The 14,941-nt window shown below is 41.8% G+C and overlaps 1 protein-coding gene across 3 annotated transcripts in view; it reads right to left on the bottom strand.

The window, feature by feature from the left end:
- Positions 1 to 14,941, bottom strand: part of ZNF704 (zinc finger protein 704) — a 218,841-nt gene that overhangs the window by 13,391 nt on the left and 190,509 nt on the right. The window contains exons 6-8 of one of the 3 annotated variants that reach the window (XM_082363482.1): positions 10,985 to 11,252; positions 8,230 to 8,334; positions 364 to 461 (exon numbers count right to left, since the gene is read on the bottom strand). In XM_082363482.1, coding sequence (XP_082219608.1) covers positions 364 to 461; positions 8,230 to 8,334; positions 10,985 to 11,252 — 471 coding nt within the window. The other 2 variants (XM_082363484.1, XM_082363483.1) reach the window with 2 other exon arrangements.

Raw genomic sequence — 14,941 nt, 5'->3', positions numbered from 1 at the left:
CTTCTCAAATTTCTAGTCTTCTGGTTAAGGGAATCCTGGCGAGGTCCTCCTTCATCTGGATTAAAAACTCTATTTTGTACTTCATTTCATACAGACGTTCATGCAACATGGCTTTAAAGAGACCCTGTAATCAGCATTACCTATTCTGCAAGAAAATTTACTGTAAACTGTGACCCCAGAAAAATAACAAATCTTTATCAAGAGTTAATAGATGGGGAAAACCATGGGAACAAAAGAAAGGGTGTTTCATCCATTTCAGGGGAATTTTACGAAGATTGTATCTCTGGTTTCTCTTTTCCTCACTGTTCTACTTTTCAGTTAATTCCCTGGAGAGGAGGCATGTGGGGTGTCAAGCAGTCATACCTTAGGCTGACCGTCCCTCTGGGTGGGGAGGACAAGACGGTGTGAGTGTGCTGTCTCTGCTCTCCTGTGCCCACCGGGTGACTGTGGGTTGGTGACACCTAGTAAGCACATGCAAAACAAAGTTAACGGGGCAGGCTCTCCTCACCATGCATTTCATTAGCCTTTGCCACGTGGGCAGGGGTACCCAACCAACAGACACGGAGAGGCTGTGCTTCCTTCACAGAGACCACATGTTAAAATGGATGGGGTGATGCTCATGGCAGAATTTAAAGGCATCCCCCAACAGAAAAGACCCAGCAACAATGAATACTTTACAAACCTTCATGACTTCACAACACCTCTGCATTCCCAGTTGCCCATTTTCACTTGAATAATATTTTAAACCTTAAAGCATATTCCTATTCCAAGCCTCATCCGTCTCTCTTTTAAAGAAGAAAAGAGGTTAAGAGAGTTCTCTGGGATTATACAGCCAGTCAGTGGCAACACACAATGTGGATCTCAGCCTTCTGTGTATTCAGTTAGATCATTCACAGCCAGTAAATAAACGGCTTCTTGCATACGATGACCACATGGCAGACTCTGGGGTCTGAACAGAGATAAAGGCAAGAAGCAAAGATCCTGAGCAAATCAAGGATGAATGTCAACCTTGTAGTACTTACTGAGCATCCACTATGTGCCAGGGTCACTGACAACAGCTTTACTTTCACATCTACCCCATGTGATAAGTACTCACTGTTCCTATTTTATAGATGAGGAAACCAAGCACAGGGATGTTAAATAACTTGCCCCAGGTCATGGAACTTGCAATGGCCAGGGATGTACTGAGCTCTCTCTGATGCCAGAGCATGTGTTTAACCCCCTTATGCCCCGCCTCTCAGTCATAATGATGGGAGGGTCCCCTTTGTTCTCCATTCCTCTTGCATTTCTCACTTATTCTCTTTGTATCACCTGCTCACCTAGCACTAAATATCTTCCCAGCAAACGGGATTCTCAAAGGCTACACAAAACTAATTTTATAACAAAAGATAAATGATGTTTCAAGTAAATATACAATATTGCCATATACAAAAGAGCAAACATCTAATAAATTGATAAACTTAATCACTTAGAAGCCAACATGACCACAGAAATACCAGTACCAACCAACAGTCATGGAAACATTCCATAGAATTGATTTTGTCTAGTACAGGGACCAGTATTTTATATTTTCTTTCAATGTAAAGGAACGTACATAAGTGTTATTTTCCTAGTCATTAATTAAAAAAAAATTAAACACGTAAGAAAAAAAAAACCTAACATTTTAAACCATTATTGCCATGAGTCTCATTTATTCTGTACCATTGGTCTTTACTTTTTGCTAAAGTTAGGTGGATTGAGGGCCAGCAGAGGTGAGTGACATACATAATTTTTTAAAAACCAAAGCTTTGGAGTTCAGTGTCTGCATTTGATGTGGATGGATATGCAGGTTCTTCCAGAAGCAGAATCCCCACCTCCCACTCCCATCCCCCATCCCATCGGGACCAGGATGCATATTAACACAGTAGAAGGAGTGAACGCTTCAGAGTTTACTACCACTGTAGACGATCTAGAATATGCTCATATGACTTGTCAAGTGCTCAGGACAATGAAAAAAAAATTTTGTTTTTAAAATTATTGTAGAACTTGTAGAATCCCAAGAGCACCTCTTTATCCAGTCAGAGAGCTGGAAATGTTTAGGTGACACGACAGTGACACTGTTTCCATCAGCCGGGGATAATGTGGAAGGTTCTAAGTTTTGCAGAATTGCCATACGTCAATTTTGTGTGGGGTGATATGAGATTATAAGATGCTCTTTATTCAACAAATATTTATTAAATACTTACTATGCCCCAGGCACTGTTCTAGATTGTGGGGATACAGCCCTGAACAAGATAAAGTCTCTGCTCTCATGGAGTGTACATTCTAGTGGGGAGATAGACAATAAATACAGAACAAGTAAGGGCATTTTAGTGATAAGTGCCTGAAGAAAATAAAATAGGCTACCAGGCCAAGCGTGATGGAAGGAGAGGACATATTTGTTCAGGGTGGTGAGGGAAGGCTTCTTGAGGAGGTTACCTTTGATCTACAGGGCACTCTGGGGGAAAGGGGCGGGACAAGGGCCAAGGCCTCCCAGGTGCAGAGTGCCAGTGGGGCCGGAAGACAATGCGTAGGAGGCAGGAGGAAGGCGGGAGGATGGGAGGTGGTGGGTTCAGGTCATGCCTTGGAGCTGTGATGAGGAACTTGAAGGTGATTCTAAGTGCAAGGGAAGCCAGTGGAGCGTTTTAAGAAAGTGAGACATCTGATTAATGCTTTACAAAGATCGCTCTGGCTCCTCGGAGAATGGGTTAGCAAGAGCCCGTACAGGAGCCCCGAGGACCGCTTAAGAGCCTTTTGCACTGTTTCAGGAGAAAAACGTACTGGTGATTTAGATGAGAGTGTGGCAGTGGTGGGGAGAAGGGGCTGGATTCGTATCCTGTAGCGGCAGAGTCCGGGACTTGCTGATAGATGGGATATAGGACAGAAAATAAGAGGACAAATCTTTCGATGAATCAAGGATGAAGCAAGAGGAGCCAAGGATGCCTCCTAGGTCCTGGCCTGAGAGGCTGGAGGGATGGAGGTGCCACTTAACTGAAATTAGAACACTGGTGACCTCATAGGTTTAGGGGAGGAATGAGGGGCAGCTTTGGACCTACTGCAGGAAGAACCCTTCTCCACCTTCTTTATTTCTGCTAACGGCTTTCTTAAGTCTGGAGTTGAGGGCACACGTGTTCCGTGTCTAGCCCTGTCTGATGGCAGCCCCTCCCGTTCCACAACAGACCTGGGTTTCTACAGGCTGCAGCATAGTGGAAGCCGGGACCCTCTTCCCACACCAGCGTGCGGCTTAGTTCTGTGGGAGGATCAATATCCTCCGGCTATTGATCGGGAGCTTTCCTGGAGATTTTTTAATAGCAAGACAATCATGTTTTGGCATCTTATGTTAGCTGGCGCTGAGGGTAGGGGGAGGCTGGCGTAGGGAGCCAACATTTATTCAGTGCTTGCAAATGTGAAAGGCCACTAGGTTATTTATACTCCCTTTTAATCTTCACCAAAAAGCCTGCAAAATAAGCACTATCTGCATTTTGTAGGGAAGACAATTTAGGCTTGGAGCAGGGAACTGGCCTACATGCATCCCAGAGTTAGAAGTAGTATCAGTAATTACCAAGAGCTTGTTACACTAAGCGCCTTCCCCTGTGTTATCTAATTTAATCCTCATAAGGAGCCCAGGATAAGCATCATTATCACTTCCACTTTATAGATGAGGAAATGGAGAAGTTAAGGAAGTTGCTGAGGCCACGCAGAAAGTAAATGGCAGACCCGGGATTTGAATATGGGCTGTCTGACACCAGCCGACCTTGGAACTCGGTTCTGACCGGTGTCAAAGCCCTGCTTTTTCTCTCTTCCATCCTGCCTCATAACTGATGGCAGTACTGTGTGCCCTGGAATAGAGCCCTGGAAAACATGATTTGGCTCTCTCTCCCAGTGGCCTCCACATTCCAGAGTTATTTGTTTTACATCTTAACCATTTTTAAGTTCTATCTGGGGACATGTTTTATAAAGCATATGATACACTTAGAGAGAGTACTGTATGGTATTATTTCTAAATAAATAAAATGGGCTGTATGCCTGTAATTTGTCTCCTGATTAGGTGTGACCTCAGAAGAGTTTAAAGAATTCTAAATTATAGTCTGCAAAAATCGTGGCTAATTTTTCCCATATGTTGAGTATATTTGTGTTAGATGAGTCAACCCCAGATAGGGAGAAGCCACTTTCTCTGCCCCCGGTTTTACAGTAATGAGACATGTCACAGATGACAACACTAGGAAGTACAACATAATGTCAGCCAGTGCCAGGCATTGTGTTCAACAATACAATGATACAAGGTGGTTGTCGTAGAGCTGAGTCGAGGGCATTGCTTGAAAGAGGTCCTGTGACCGGCTAGAGGTCACGGCTTGTAAATGCCAGTCAGGACTTGCTTCACACTAGAGCAGTAATATAGATGTTGTGTCCTTCTGTAAATATGTTGGAGAAATTTCTTTTTTGTGTGATTTTCGATCTCCCAAGTGGGAAAAAAAAAGCGCCCCTTTTCTTGGTTTTAATCTCTTCTAACATAATATTCTGAACCCTCCATCAAAGTTTTAATAAAAAACAAACTAGCTAAAAAGCTAACAGTTAAGCACTACTATTTCAGGTCTGGAGACTGTCTTTCTGGCCTGAAGCCTCTTGGAATGGCCCTTGGATAGCAGGTTGATTAGCTCCTATTTGCTTGCATGGGGCCTATTATGGACTGGATTTTGTGTCCTCCCACCCCCCTTCACATGTTGAAGCCCTAATTCTCAGTGTGGCTGTATTTGGAGATGGGGTCTCTAAGGAAATAATTAAAGACAAATGAGGTCCAAAGGGTGGGCCCCTGATCCAATAGGATTAGTGTCCTTAGAAGAAGAGACACCAAAGGGCTCTCTATCTCCCTACCCACAAAAAGAAAAGGCCATGGGAGGATATATCAAAAAGTTGGCCCCTGACAAGGTAGCAGGAGAGCCCTCACCAGGAACTGAATCAACTAGCACACTGATCTGAGACTTCTGGCCTCCAGACTTGTGAGAAAATAAATGTGGGATGTTTAAGCCACCCAGCCTATTATGGCAGACTAACACAGGGGCCAAGAGCTCTCAGCTTTCTGCCATGAAAAGACAGGGAAAGAAATGGAGATAATTAGGGGTCACTGGGGAAAAACAGGTCAAAGAAAGCAGTAATTAACCATGGTCTTCTCCCTACCCCTATGTCCATAGCCTTGGGCTAGAAAAGACTGAAACGTTACCTTGGTGAATATGCAGATCAACCTTCTGGGCTATACACCTCCGGGAAGAGGTCTTACCCAGGGAACTTATTAAAGCCCCAAATTCAGGAAGTTCAGTGTAGGCAAATGAATAAATAAAATTCTTCAAACCTTGGGATTTCGCAGAAGGAGATTATTTCTACTTTCTAGGAAGCATACAAAAGCATGCCCTCTTCAATACCAGGTCTCAAAGACATGGGAGAAAAGGAAACCTTAAATGGGGTTGACAACCTCAGAATACTTGCTTTGGAGTACAACAAGAAATGTGTTCTTTAATGAGGATTTAATAAAACGGCAACTGCTCTGTTCTTCAGTTTGGATAAAGTTGAAGCCACCACTAATACTAGTTAGTACCTTATCATTTAAAACTTTTAGAGCTTCTGTCTGAAAATCCTATTACACGAATTTAGGAGGTGGGGATTCACATGTTCTCAGAGTCAGCCTGGCTCCCTGTCTTCTAGAGGCGGGACTAGCACCCCTGGAGAATTCAGGGACGGTTGCTGGCACCCAGCCAGTGGACATGTGACAGTCCTATGCCTGGGTGGTGTGGAGTTGTGAGATCCAGCCCCCTGTAGAAGGGGGCGGACAGCAAACAGCCAGTTTTTTTTTTTTTTCTTTTAAAAAAAGCATTGATAGAGAGTAGGGCAACATGAAGAACATTTTTAGTAGTAAGCCTCCTTGTCTTCTTTCTAGAATAAAACAAAAGCCTTCGAAAATGGCAGCTCCCTCCATCCCCTCACCTTTATTTTTAGATAGCAATGGCAAGCTTGACTGCTGAAACAGTCTAAAACCAGATAGATTGGGAATTCTCTGGCGACAGGATAAATTAGAAGCTCACATAGGATTTTAGTGGGATACCTAGTTAACTCAGTTACTCTATGTACTTTCTGTCAAAGCTCTAGTCCAGAACGTCCCTGGTAACCAATCGATAGCAAAATGAGGGACTCTGTCCACAGTGTCCACAGAGAGAAGAGTTTTAAAATTTCACTGTTGAAAAACCAACAGGAGGAGGGATCCTGGCTGGTATCCTACCGTGTAAGACATTTAGGAACTTTGGAGGACATGGAACTAGTGAAATGTCAGAAAGAGAAAAACAAATATCGTACATTAACGCATATATGTGGAATCTAGAAAAATGGTTAAGATGAACCAGTTTGCAAGGCAGAAATAGAGACACAGATGTAGAGAACAAATGTATGGACACCAAGGGGAGAAAGCAGGGGGTGGTGGGATGAACTGGGAGATTCGGATTGACATGTATACACTAATATGTATAAAATAGATAACTAATCAGAACCTGCTGTACAGTACAGGGAACTCCACTGTACAGTAGAAACTAATACAACATTGTAAAACAACTATACCCCAATTTAAAAAAAAAAACCACACAGCGTGATGTCACACTATACTTCAGAAGGAGATGATTTAATTAATAGAAGAAAAGGGGAAAATATTCCATTTGGGCTGGTCATAGAGGTAATCTGAAAGGAAGTCTGAACTGGGCTGTTCTGTCTACACACTATACTTGTTTTTACACCAGATGAGCTTTAGGGGGATGCCCTTGAAAATTCTGCTCAAATCAAAGAAGGGAAGGAACGGAATTCAGAATAGCAGGGCTCTGTCGTTCTGTGATTGTAGCTGCCTTGCTGGCTTAGAAGGGTTGTCTCAAATGTCACGTCGAGAGCCACTCTGGGTCTTTTTATGTCTATCCAAAAAAAGAAAAAAAAAGTCACCAAAAGGGCTGATTGTTTACCTCTGACACCCACCTTAGGGGATCATTGTTCCTGCCAGAAACAAAATTAATACCTACATGTCTAAGCTATTCTTTTTAAATGTTTACTAACAGGGCATTCATCGTATTATTGCTTTTTGAGAACAACCAGCAGTTCCCACTCTTCGTGAAGGAGGCACCTTTCATAATTACTCCAGATCCATGATCCTGTTTAAAAATCCTATTCTAGGAGTATTTTCTGGAAGCCACAAATTCTCGAATTGCTGCCAGCAGGATGCTTTTTATTGTTGACTATTCCTCTAGGGAATTTAATAAATATTCATTGACAGAGCACAGCGTAATTGACTGAGCCACTTTCATTTTTATCAGCTCCACAGGAGGCCTTGGTATTTGCTGGAAACCTCTGGGAGTTGCCAGTGGTTGCAATAAGAAGCTTTTGTGAGGTCCTTAGGGAGAGGGGTGGAGAGGAGAAAATAAGGTTAATGTCTATTATCATAAGCCACTTTCCTGAACCTTATCAGGAGTTATAAACCCCCTTGAGCATCAGCGGGATGGGGGTCTATGGATATTCTGTGATAAGCTATAAAAGACCCAATATCTTTTTAAATGAATAGTTAAGAATCAAGCAAATTCATGCTGAGTTTTCAGACAGTAATCATTTACTATGTCAAATCAATTCTTATATACTACTTAAACCCGATGGCATATTTCAGCACTCATTTATTTGCAAATTACCCATCAGCATGGACTATTCAGGCTTTGGAAGAAAGAAAGTGATTTCAATTTCTACTATTTGAACTTGCAAAATGACATACCCACAAACAATAATTTCAAAGTCAAATCTTATAAAGTTACTCATAATGATAAATGCCGTTTATGTATAGGGTCTCTTTCTTTTATGTTCAGGGTCTGAGTTCGGCTATTAATTTTATAAAGCCTTTTGGAAACATACAAATACACCACCCACACAAAAAATCTTGATATATTTCCAACAAGTTGTTTATCAACAGATGAAACTGTCTTTTAGTTTCTAAAATTCCAGTCAAAACACCTTTTTACAAAGAAGTTGGGCCTGTCTGAACCACGAGACACCTCGCTGAGTTTACAAATATCATTACAAAAAAAAAAAAAGAATTCTTCTGGCATTCCAATTTTTGTCTTTTTCTTGCATGTTTCTACAATTTGTTCTCTAAATATACGTTTGGCTTTGACCAGATTTCTGGCTTTTTGCTTTTCTACTTACTGGAATGCCTGTGAAGGTAACTGGAGGAGACTGCCAAGAAATGCTGAAGCTGCTGCCATTGGGGGTGAACTTGGCCGATCCTGGAATGTTCACAGGGGGCGTGGCCTGTCAAATAGAAAACAGAGAAAGTTGTTATGAAAGAACATTTCTCCTCAGAGTCTTAAGCTGCCATTTCCAAAGTAGGGCCTCAGAAATAATCTCAGCTATATTAATGACTAAATTATAATAGGAGGAAATTAAACACAGTCAATAAGAGTAGCTAGAGATAAACTTTTTATATATCTAAGCAATCTAAGGTATAAAAGGAGAAAGTTTTTGACTACCGACTTCTGAAAAGAAATTTGCTTATACATACATATACCTATTTTAGGACATCTGTGATATACAATTCCTCACTATCAAGTTGGGAAGTCACTTTTTTATGCAGTGATGGTAGGTTGTAAATTACAACACTTTGGGAGGGTAATTTGGCAATACATATAAAAATTCTTAGTGTTCTGTATGTTAGCTATTCCACTTCTAGAATTTATTCTCAGGAAATGGATATAAGGATGTTCAGTGCAGAACTATGTATTATATTTAACAAAACTGGAAACACGTGTCCAATAATAGGGAAAAGGGTAGATATATCATGATATGGCCATGGAGCCATTAAAAATGATGTTGTTGAAGAATACTCATTGGCGTGGGAAAATGTTCATGAGATATTAAGTGGAAAAAACAAAGCATAGTGAAAACAGTACTAAAATAGATTCCATTTTTTTTTTTAAAAAATGAGTATACATACACACATAGAATACTTCTGAAGGACATACCAAAAATATGAACCAAGGGGCTTTCTTGTTGTTGGGACTAAGGATGGATTTTCTTTCTTTGCTTATGTTTCTAATATTTTTATGCTGAGCATTTATAATATCTGTAAACAGAAAATATCCCAACATTGTGAATAAATGGTTTGGGAAGGAACTTCTAGATCCCTTAGTGTGTGTTCCAACTCTCATTGTATAGATAAGCAGAATAATTTAATTAAGTTGGTTCAAGCCCACGATTTCGGACCTAAATGCGATACTGACAAACAAGAACAAAGGAATGAATAATTCTTTTGACCGCCGTAAGAAGAGTCAGGAATGAAAGTTATTGCATCAACTAATTTAATAATTAGCTCTATTCCATTGCTCTTGAGTTGAAGTCTACTAAATAAATGGCTGAATTCTTCCTCTACAGCTTTAGTTTTTCTACTTTTATATATACAGTTGCTAGCGACAGTGGTTTCCTAACTGGCACCACTGGAAAATATTTTGGCAATACATAGCTGTTCATGTTATATCCTAAGACTTGATAATTACTCTTCTGGAAATTCAAAGAAAAAATAAAGCTACTGGCACAGAAGTATCCTCTGTAGATTTACTAATGATAATTAAAAAGCTGGATAGGGGCTTCCCTGGTGGCGCAGTGGTTGAGGATCTGCCTGCCAATGCAGGGGACACGGGCTCGAGCCCTGGTCTGGGAAGATCCCACATGCCACGGAGCAATTAGGCCCGTGAGCCACAATTACTGAGCCTGCGCGTCTGGAGCCTGTGCTCCGCAACAAGAGAGGCCTGCGCACCGCGATGAAGAGTGGCCCCCACTTGCCACAACTAGAGAAAGCCCTCACACAGAAACGAAGACCCAACACAGCCATAAATAAATAAATAAATAAAAATTAAAAAAAACTTTAAAAAGAATATCACCAAACATTCCGAGAAGCAACTGGCCCTGAATCTGATCAGGGACCACTTCTAATCTCTTTCAAAAAAAAAAAAAAAAAAAAAAAAAAAAAAAAAAAAAAAGCTGGATAGACTAAAAAGTAGATCCCTAACAAAAGAATGATTAAAACAATTTAATGTTTTGATTTAATTGAATTCGGTTATATATTCAGTTCTATGGAAAGTGTTTATAAAACAAGGGTGGGACAACACAATTACAAATATGTACAGGAGATTTTTCTTCTAAAAAGTTACGTAAGGTTGTTGATAATTATGGGAAAATTTTTTTAAAAATTTGAGCGTATTGAAACTTTACTAAATCAACACTTAAAAGAGTTAATAATTGCTGGGGGAAAAGGAGCTTTAGCCGTGTCCTGTATTTGCAGGATTTGTCTCTAAGGTCTTGTGAGACTTTGGAGTGAAGCAGAATCCCCTAGAGGGTCTGTTAAGCACAGACTGCTCAGCCCCACCCCTCCTTCTGGTCCCACAGGTCTGGGGCAAACCCAAGAAATGTACATTTCTAACAAGTTTCCAGGTGATGCCGACACTGTTGATTTGGGGAACACTGACAACCACAGCTCCAGTCTGACAGAGTTAGTTACCAGTTCAGAAGGGAGGGCACTAAGTCCCAGACTGGGGTGCAGGACGAGGGTGGCATTGTGTCAGCACTTTTCAAGGCTCATCTTTTCACTTATTTTATTTTTTATTTAACAGGTACTTATATCACGTGCCAGGCACCCGTCTGAGAGTTTTACAGTATTAAGGATTTTAATTCTCATAACAGCGTCTCAGGGATCGGATCTTCAATCAGTACTGCAAAGTCCAAGGACCTACAGGGTTTCATCCGTGCGAGATTCTGGCTTTAAAAGGAGAAAAAGAAAAAGCGAACTCTGCTACCGGGCTCTCTTGGATGCTGTTTTTCCACTGAGTTATCCTTTTCTCAGAGGTCAGAATGCTACTGCTTTTGGTCAGAAGTAAAGTGATTACTCTCACGGTCCCTTGCCAGTCACCTGGTAAGCGTGGTCGGTGTGCACGAGGTAGAGGGTGGTGGGAGCGGAGCGGCTCAAGGGTGTCATCAATTTTGTCTCAGTTTTGGCACAAGGAGTTTCTGTTCTGCTGGAATCTGGGATGGGGAAAGTAGGAGGCGAAGCCAGGGACTGGGAGGGCGAAACCGGGGCCAGGCTGCTCAGTCCGTCTGCCACCGAGTCTGTGTTGAGCTTGATCTCAGTGTAGTAAAAGTCTTCTTCTCCATCACTGTAATCAGACTCCCCAACACGCCTAATGCAAAAGAGAGCAAAACAATCCTACTCACCCAAGCCATTTTCTTGCCTTGAAATCTGGCATATCACATGCTGTTCCTTCTGTCTGGAATGCTTTTCCTCTGTTCTGTCTGCCTGGCAAACTCTTACCTATCCTGCAACACTCAACTGTCCACTTCCAGGGAAGCCTTCCTTGACTTCTTAAAGCAATGTATGCAATTAATCAACCAATCAATCAATTATTCAACAACAATTTATTGAGAGTCTACTATGTCCTGGCTCTTTTTTTTAGAGTCCCACTCTTACAGTGAACAAAACATAAATAGACTCTGCCCTGGTGGAACATATAGTCTAGGGGGAGAGGCAGACAAGAAACCCATAATGGAACACATCAAAAAGAATAAAATACGTAGGAATAAATCTACCTAAGGAGGTAAAAGACCTGTACTCAGAAAACTGTATGACACTGATGAAATAAATTGAAGACAACACAAACAGATGGAAAAATATACCGTGTTCTTGGATTGGAAGAATTAATATTGTTAAAATGACCGCACTCCGCAAGGCAATCTACAGATTCAATGTAATCCCTATCAAAATACCAATGGCATTTTTCACTGAACTAGAACAGATAATTTTAAAATTTGTATGAAAACACAAAAGACTCCAAATAGCTAAAACAATCTTCAGAAAGAACACAGCTTGAAGAATCATGCTCCCTGACTTCAGTATAAAGCTATAGTAATCAAAATAGTATGGCACTGGCACAAAAACAGACACATCGATCAATGGAAAAGAATAGAGAGCCCAGAAATAGACTCACGCACTTGTGGTCAATTAACCTGCGACAAAGGAGGCAAGAATATACAATGGAGAAAAGGCAGTCTCTTCCATAAGTGGTGCTGGGAAAACTGGACAGCAACATGTAAAAGAATGAAATAAGAACACTCCCTAACACCATACACAAAAATAAACTAAAAATGGATTAAAGACCTAAATGTAAGACATGACACCATAAAACTGCTAGAGGAAAACATAGGCAGAACACTCTTTGACATAAATTGTAGCAGTATTTCAGGTGTACAGCAAAGTGATTCAATTATATATATATATATATTTTTAATATATTATATATATATAAAGCATATATATATTCTTTTTCAGACTCTTTTCCATTATAGGTTATTACAAGATATTGAGTATAGTTCCCTGTGCTATACAGTAAGTCCTTGTTGTTTATCTGTTTTACATACAGTACTGTGTATTTGTTAATCCCAAGCTCCTAATTTATCTCTCCCCAGTTCACCCCCTCTCATGCTATGTCCTTTGGTAACCATAAGCTTGTTTTCTAATGCTATCTAATGCCATTTGTAGCAACATAGAGATTTTCATATTAAGTGAAGTAAGACAGACAAAGACAAATATCATATGCTACCACCTATATATGGAATCTAAAAAAATGATACCAATGAACTTATTTACAAAACAGAAATAGACTCACCGACATAAGTTACTTTTTAAAAGGATCACTCTGGCAATTGTCTGGAGAGAGAATAGAGGAGAGGAGGGCAAGAGGGGTGGGAGGCCAGCAAGCAGGCTGTGGAGCAGTTGACAGTGGCCGGGCGAGAGGCGGGAGGTGGAAGTGACCTGAGCTCTCAAATCGGGGAAGTATTTTGCACGTTAGGTGTTAGGACTTAATTCCGAACTGTTAGATCCTCTGAGCTCCCTGTGAGGTGCGTTCAGTTTATTTAATTCACTTTATGTAATGACTTGGTACATTTCTGTAATTTTTTTTTAAACCCCTGTCGCCTCCTTAAGACTGATTCTCTAGGGCTATGTCTTGTTCATCTTTGTGTCACACCACACATATCAGTGCATCTGGCCTACAGTAGGTGCCTATTAAATGTTGAATGAATGAACGAAGGAAGCTGATGTTATAGCACAGTGATTCCCAGCATGAATTCTGGAGTCGGATCTCCTGGGTTCAAATCCTGACAGCTTCTAGCTGTGTGTGTGATTTTGGCAGCCTGCACCCTTATATAAAATAGACGTAGCACAGCTGGCCCTCCATATCTGTGGGTTCTGCAGCTGCAGGTATGGAGGGCCTACTGCATACGTGCTTAGAAGTGTACCGCACACATAATAAGCACTGAGTGCATATTAAATAAAAATAAGGCTGATGTTAAAAGGCCTAAATGTTGGGACTTCCCTGGTGGCACAGTGGTTAAGAATCCGCCTGCCAATGCAGGGGACGCAGGTTCAATCCCTGGTCCGGGAAGATCCCACATGCTGTGGAGCAACTAAGCCCGTGAGCCACAACTACTGAGCCTGCGCTCTAGAGCCTGCGTGCCACAACTACTGGAGCCCACGTGCCTAGAGCCCGTGCTCCGCAACAAGAGAAGCCACCGCAGTGAGAAGCCCACGCACTGCAATGAAGAGTAGCCCCCGCTCGCCGCAACTAGACAAAGCCCACAGGCAGCAACGAAGACCCAAGGCAGCCAAAAATTAATAAATAAATTTATATGTATAAAAAAAAAAGCCTCAATGTTTACTATCATCAGGAAAAATATCTTCTAGTACTTCCGCAGTTTTTCTCCCTGAGACATGGAAAATTGTACTTTTCCACAGAAAGCTTTGCATAAAATAACTGTCGAATAAATAATAACATTTATTGGATTTATGAATTTCTAGGGAAATGGTGCACATCTGGCCACTTGGTTTTATGGGATAGCCTCTGCACATCTCCCTTCCCTGGGGCATCCCCAAATTTCATGACCATTTCCGGCAGGCGCAGGACACTGACTCGGAATAAACTTTTTTCCCACTTACAATCCCTGTACAGAACTTAAAACACAAATCTCCCCTTCTCCTCGGCCTTTCTGTTTCGCCACATCGGGGGCTTCTCCCAGCCCCATTCCGTGTCCCCTGAGGTCTCAGGCTGAGGCGTCTAGGGAGGTGTCTGCGCCGTATCAGGTCAGGCTGGGCTTGGCTTTCCTACAAGCAGAGCATGGAAGACCCCAGAGAGTGGGCTGAAGAATGTGCATCTGTTCTATTCCTGTCCCCACTTCCTCTCCAGTAAAGGGCAGGCCGAGTTGCTACTGGCTGCCTGAGTGCTACTAATAGACACACAGGCCTGGGGGAAATTGTGTGTCTTACACGGGGATAAATCAGGATCAGCCCCTGGTGTATAAGAATGGAGTGAGACTTAAGACAAAAACAGTGTACTTTTTATACTGGCATGGTGTGCACTGTAGCTACATCAGATGCAAGACACATATTTGGGGGTTCTGGAATGCCCCCTTCTTCCCCTAGGTCCCACAGCCAACACTCATTAAAAATGCCCCGTCCTCCTACAGTCACATCATGGAGGACATGGATTAAGGCAAAGGCGGGCCCCTTCCCACCCCTACCCAGGTCCATGAGAGCTTCATATACATACAGAGCAGGCTTGGAGTCCTGCTAACCCAGGCCCATTCCTGTGCGATGGCTGGCAGGGATGTGAATCCTAATTCACCAAGGCAATGTGAAGAGTAAAAAGGGAATCCCAGGGAAGTGAATACAGCAGCTGCACGTTGAATTTCACCCACCATGAGAGCACCCCGGAAGCTCAAAGGAAAATCCTGTGATGCCGTTTGTAGTCTATAAATACATATATATGGCATGTGTTTCTGTGTAGTGCTGAATAGGATTCGAAGCGTTGGGCAGAGG

Source organism: Balaenoptera borealis, assembly GCF_965194805.1.
Source record: "Balaenoptera borealis genome assembly, chromosome: 17".
Taxonomy (NCBI): domain Eukaryota; kingdom Metazoa; phylum Chordata; class Mammalia; order Artiodactyla; family Balaenopteridae; genus Balaenoptera; species Balaenoptera borealis.
The sequence above is the reverse complement of the archived record's forward strand: the minus strand, read 5'-3'. Positions and strand labels throughout refer to the sequence as shown.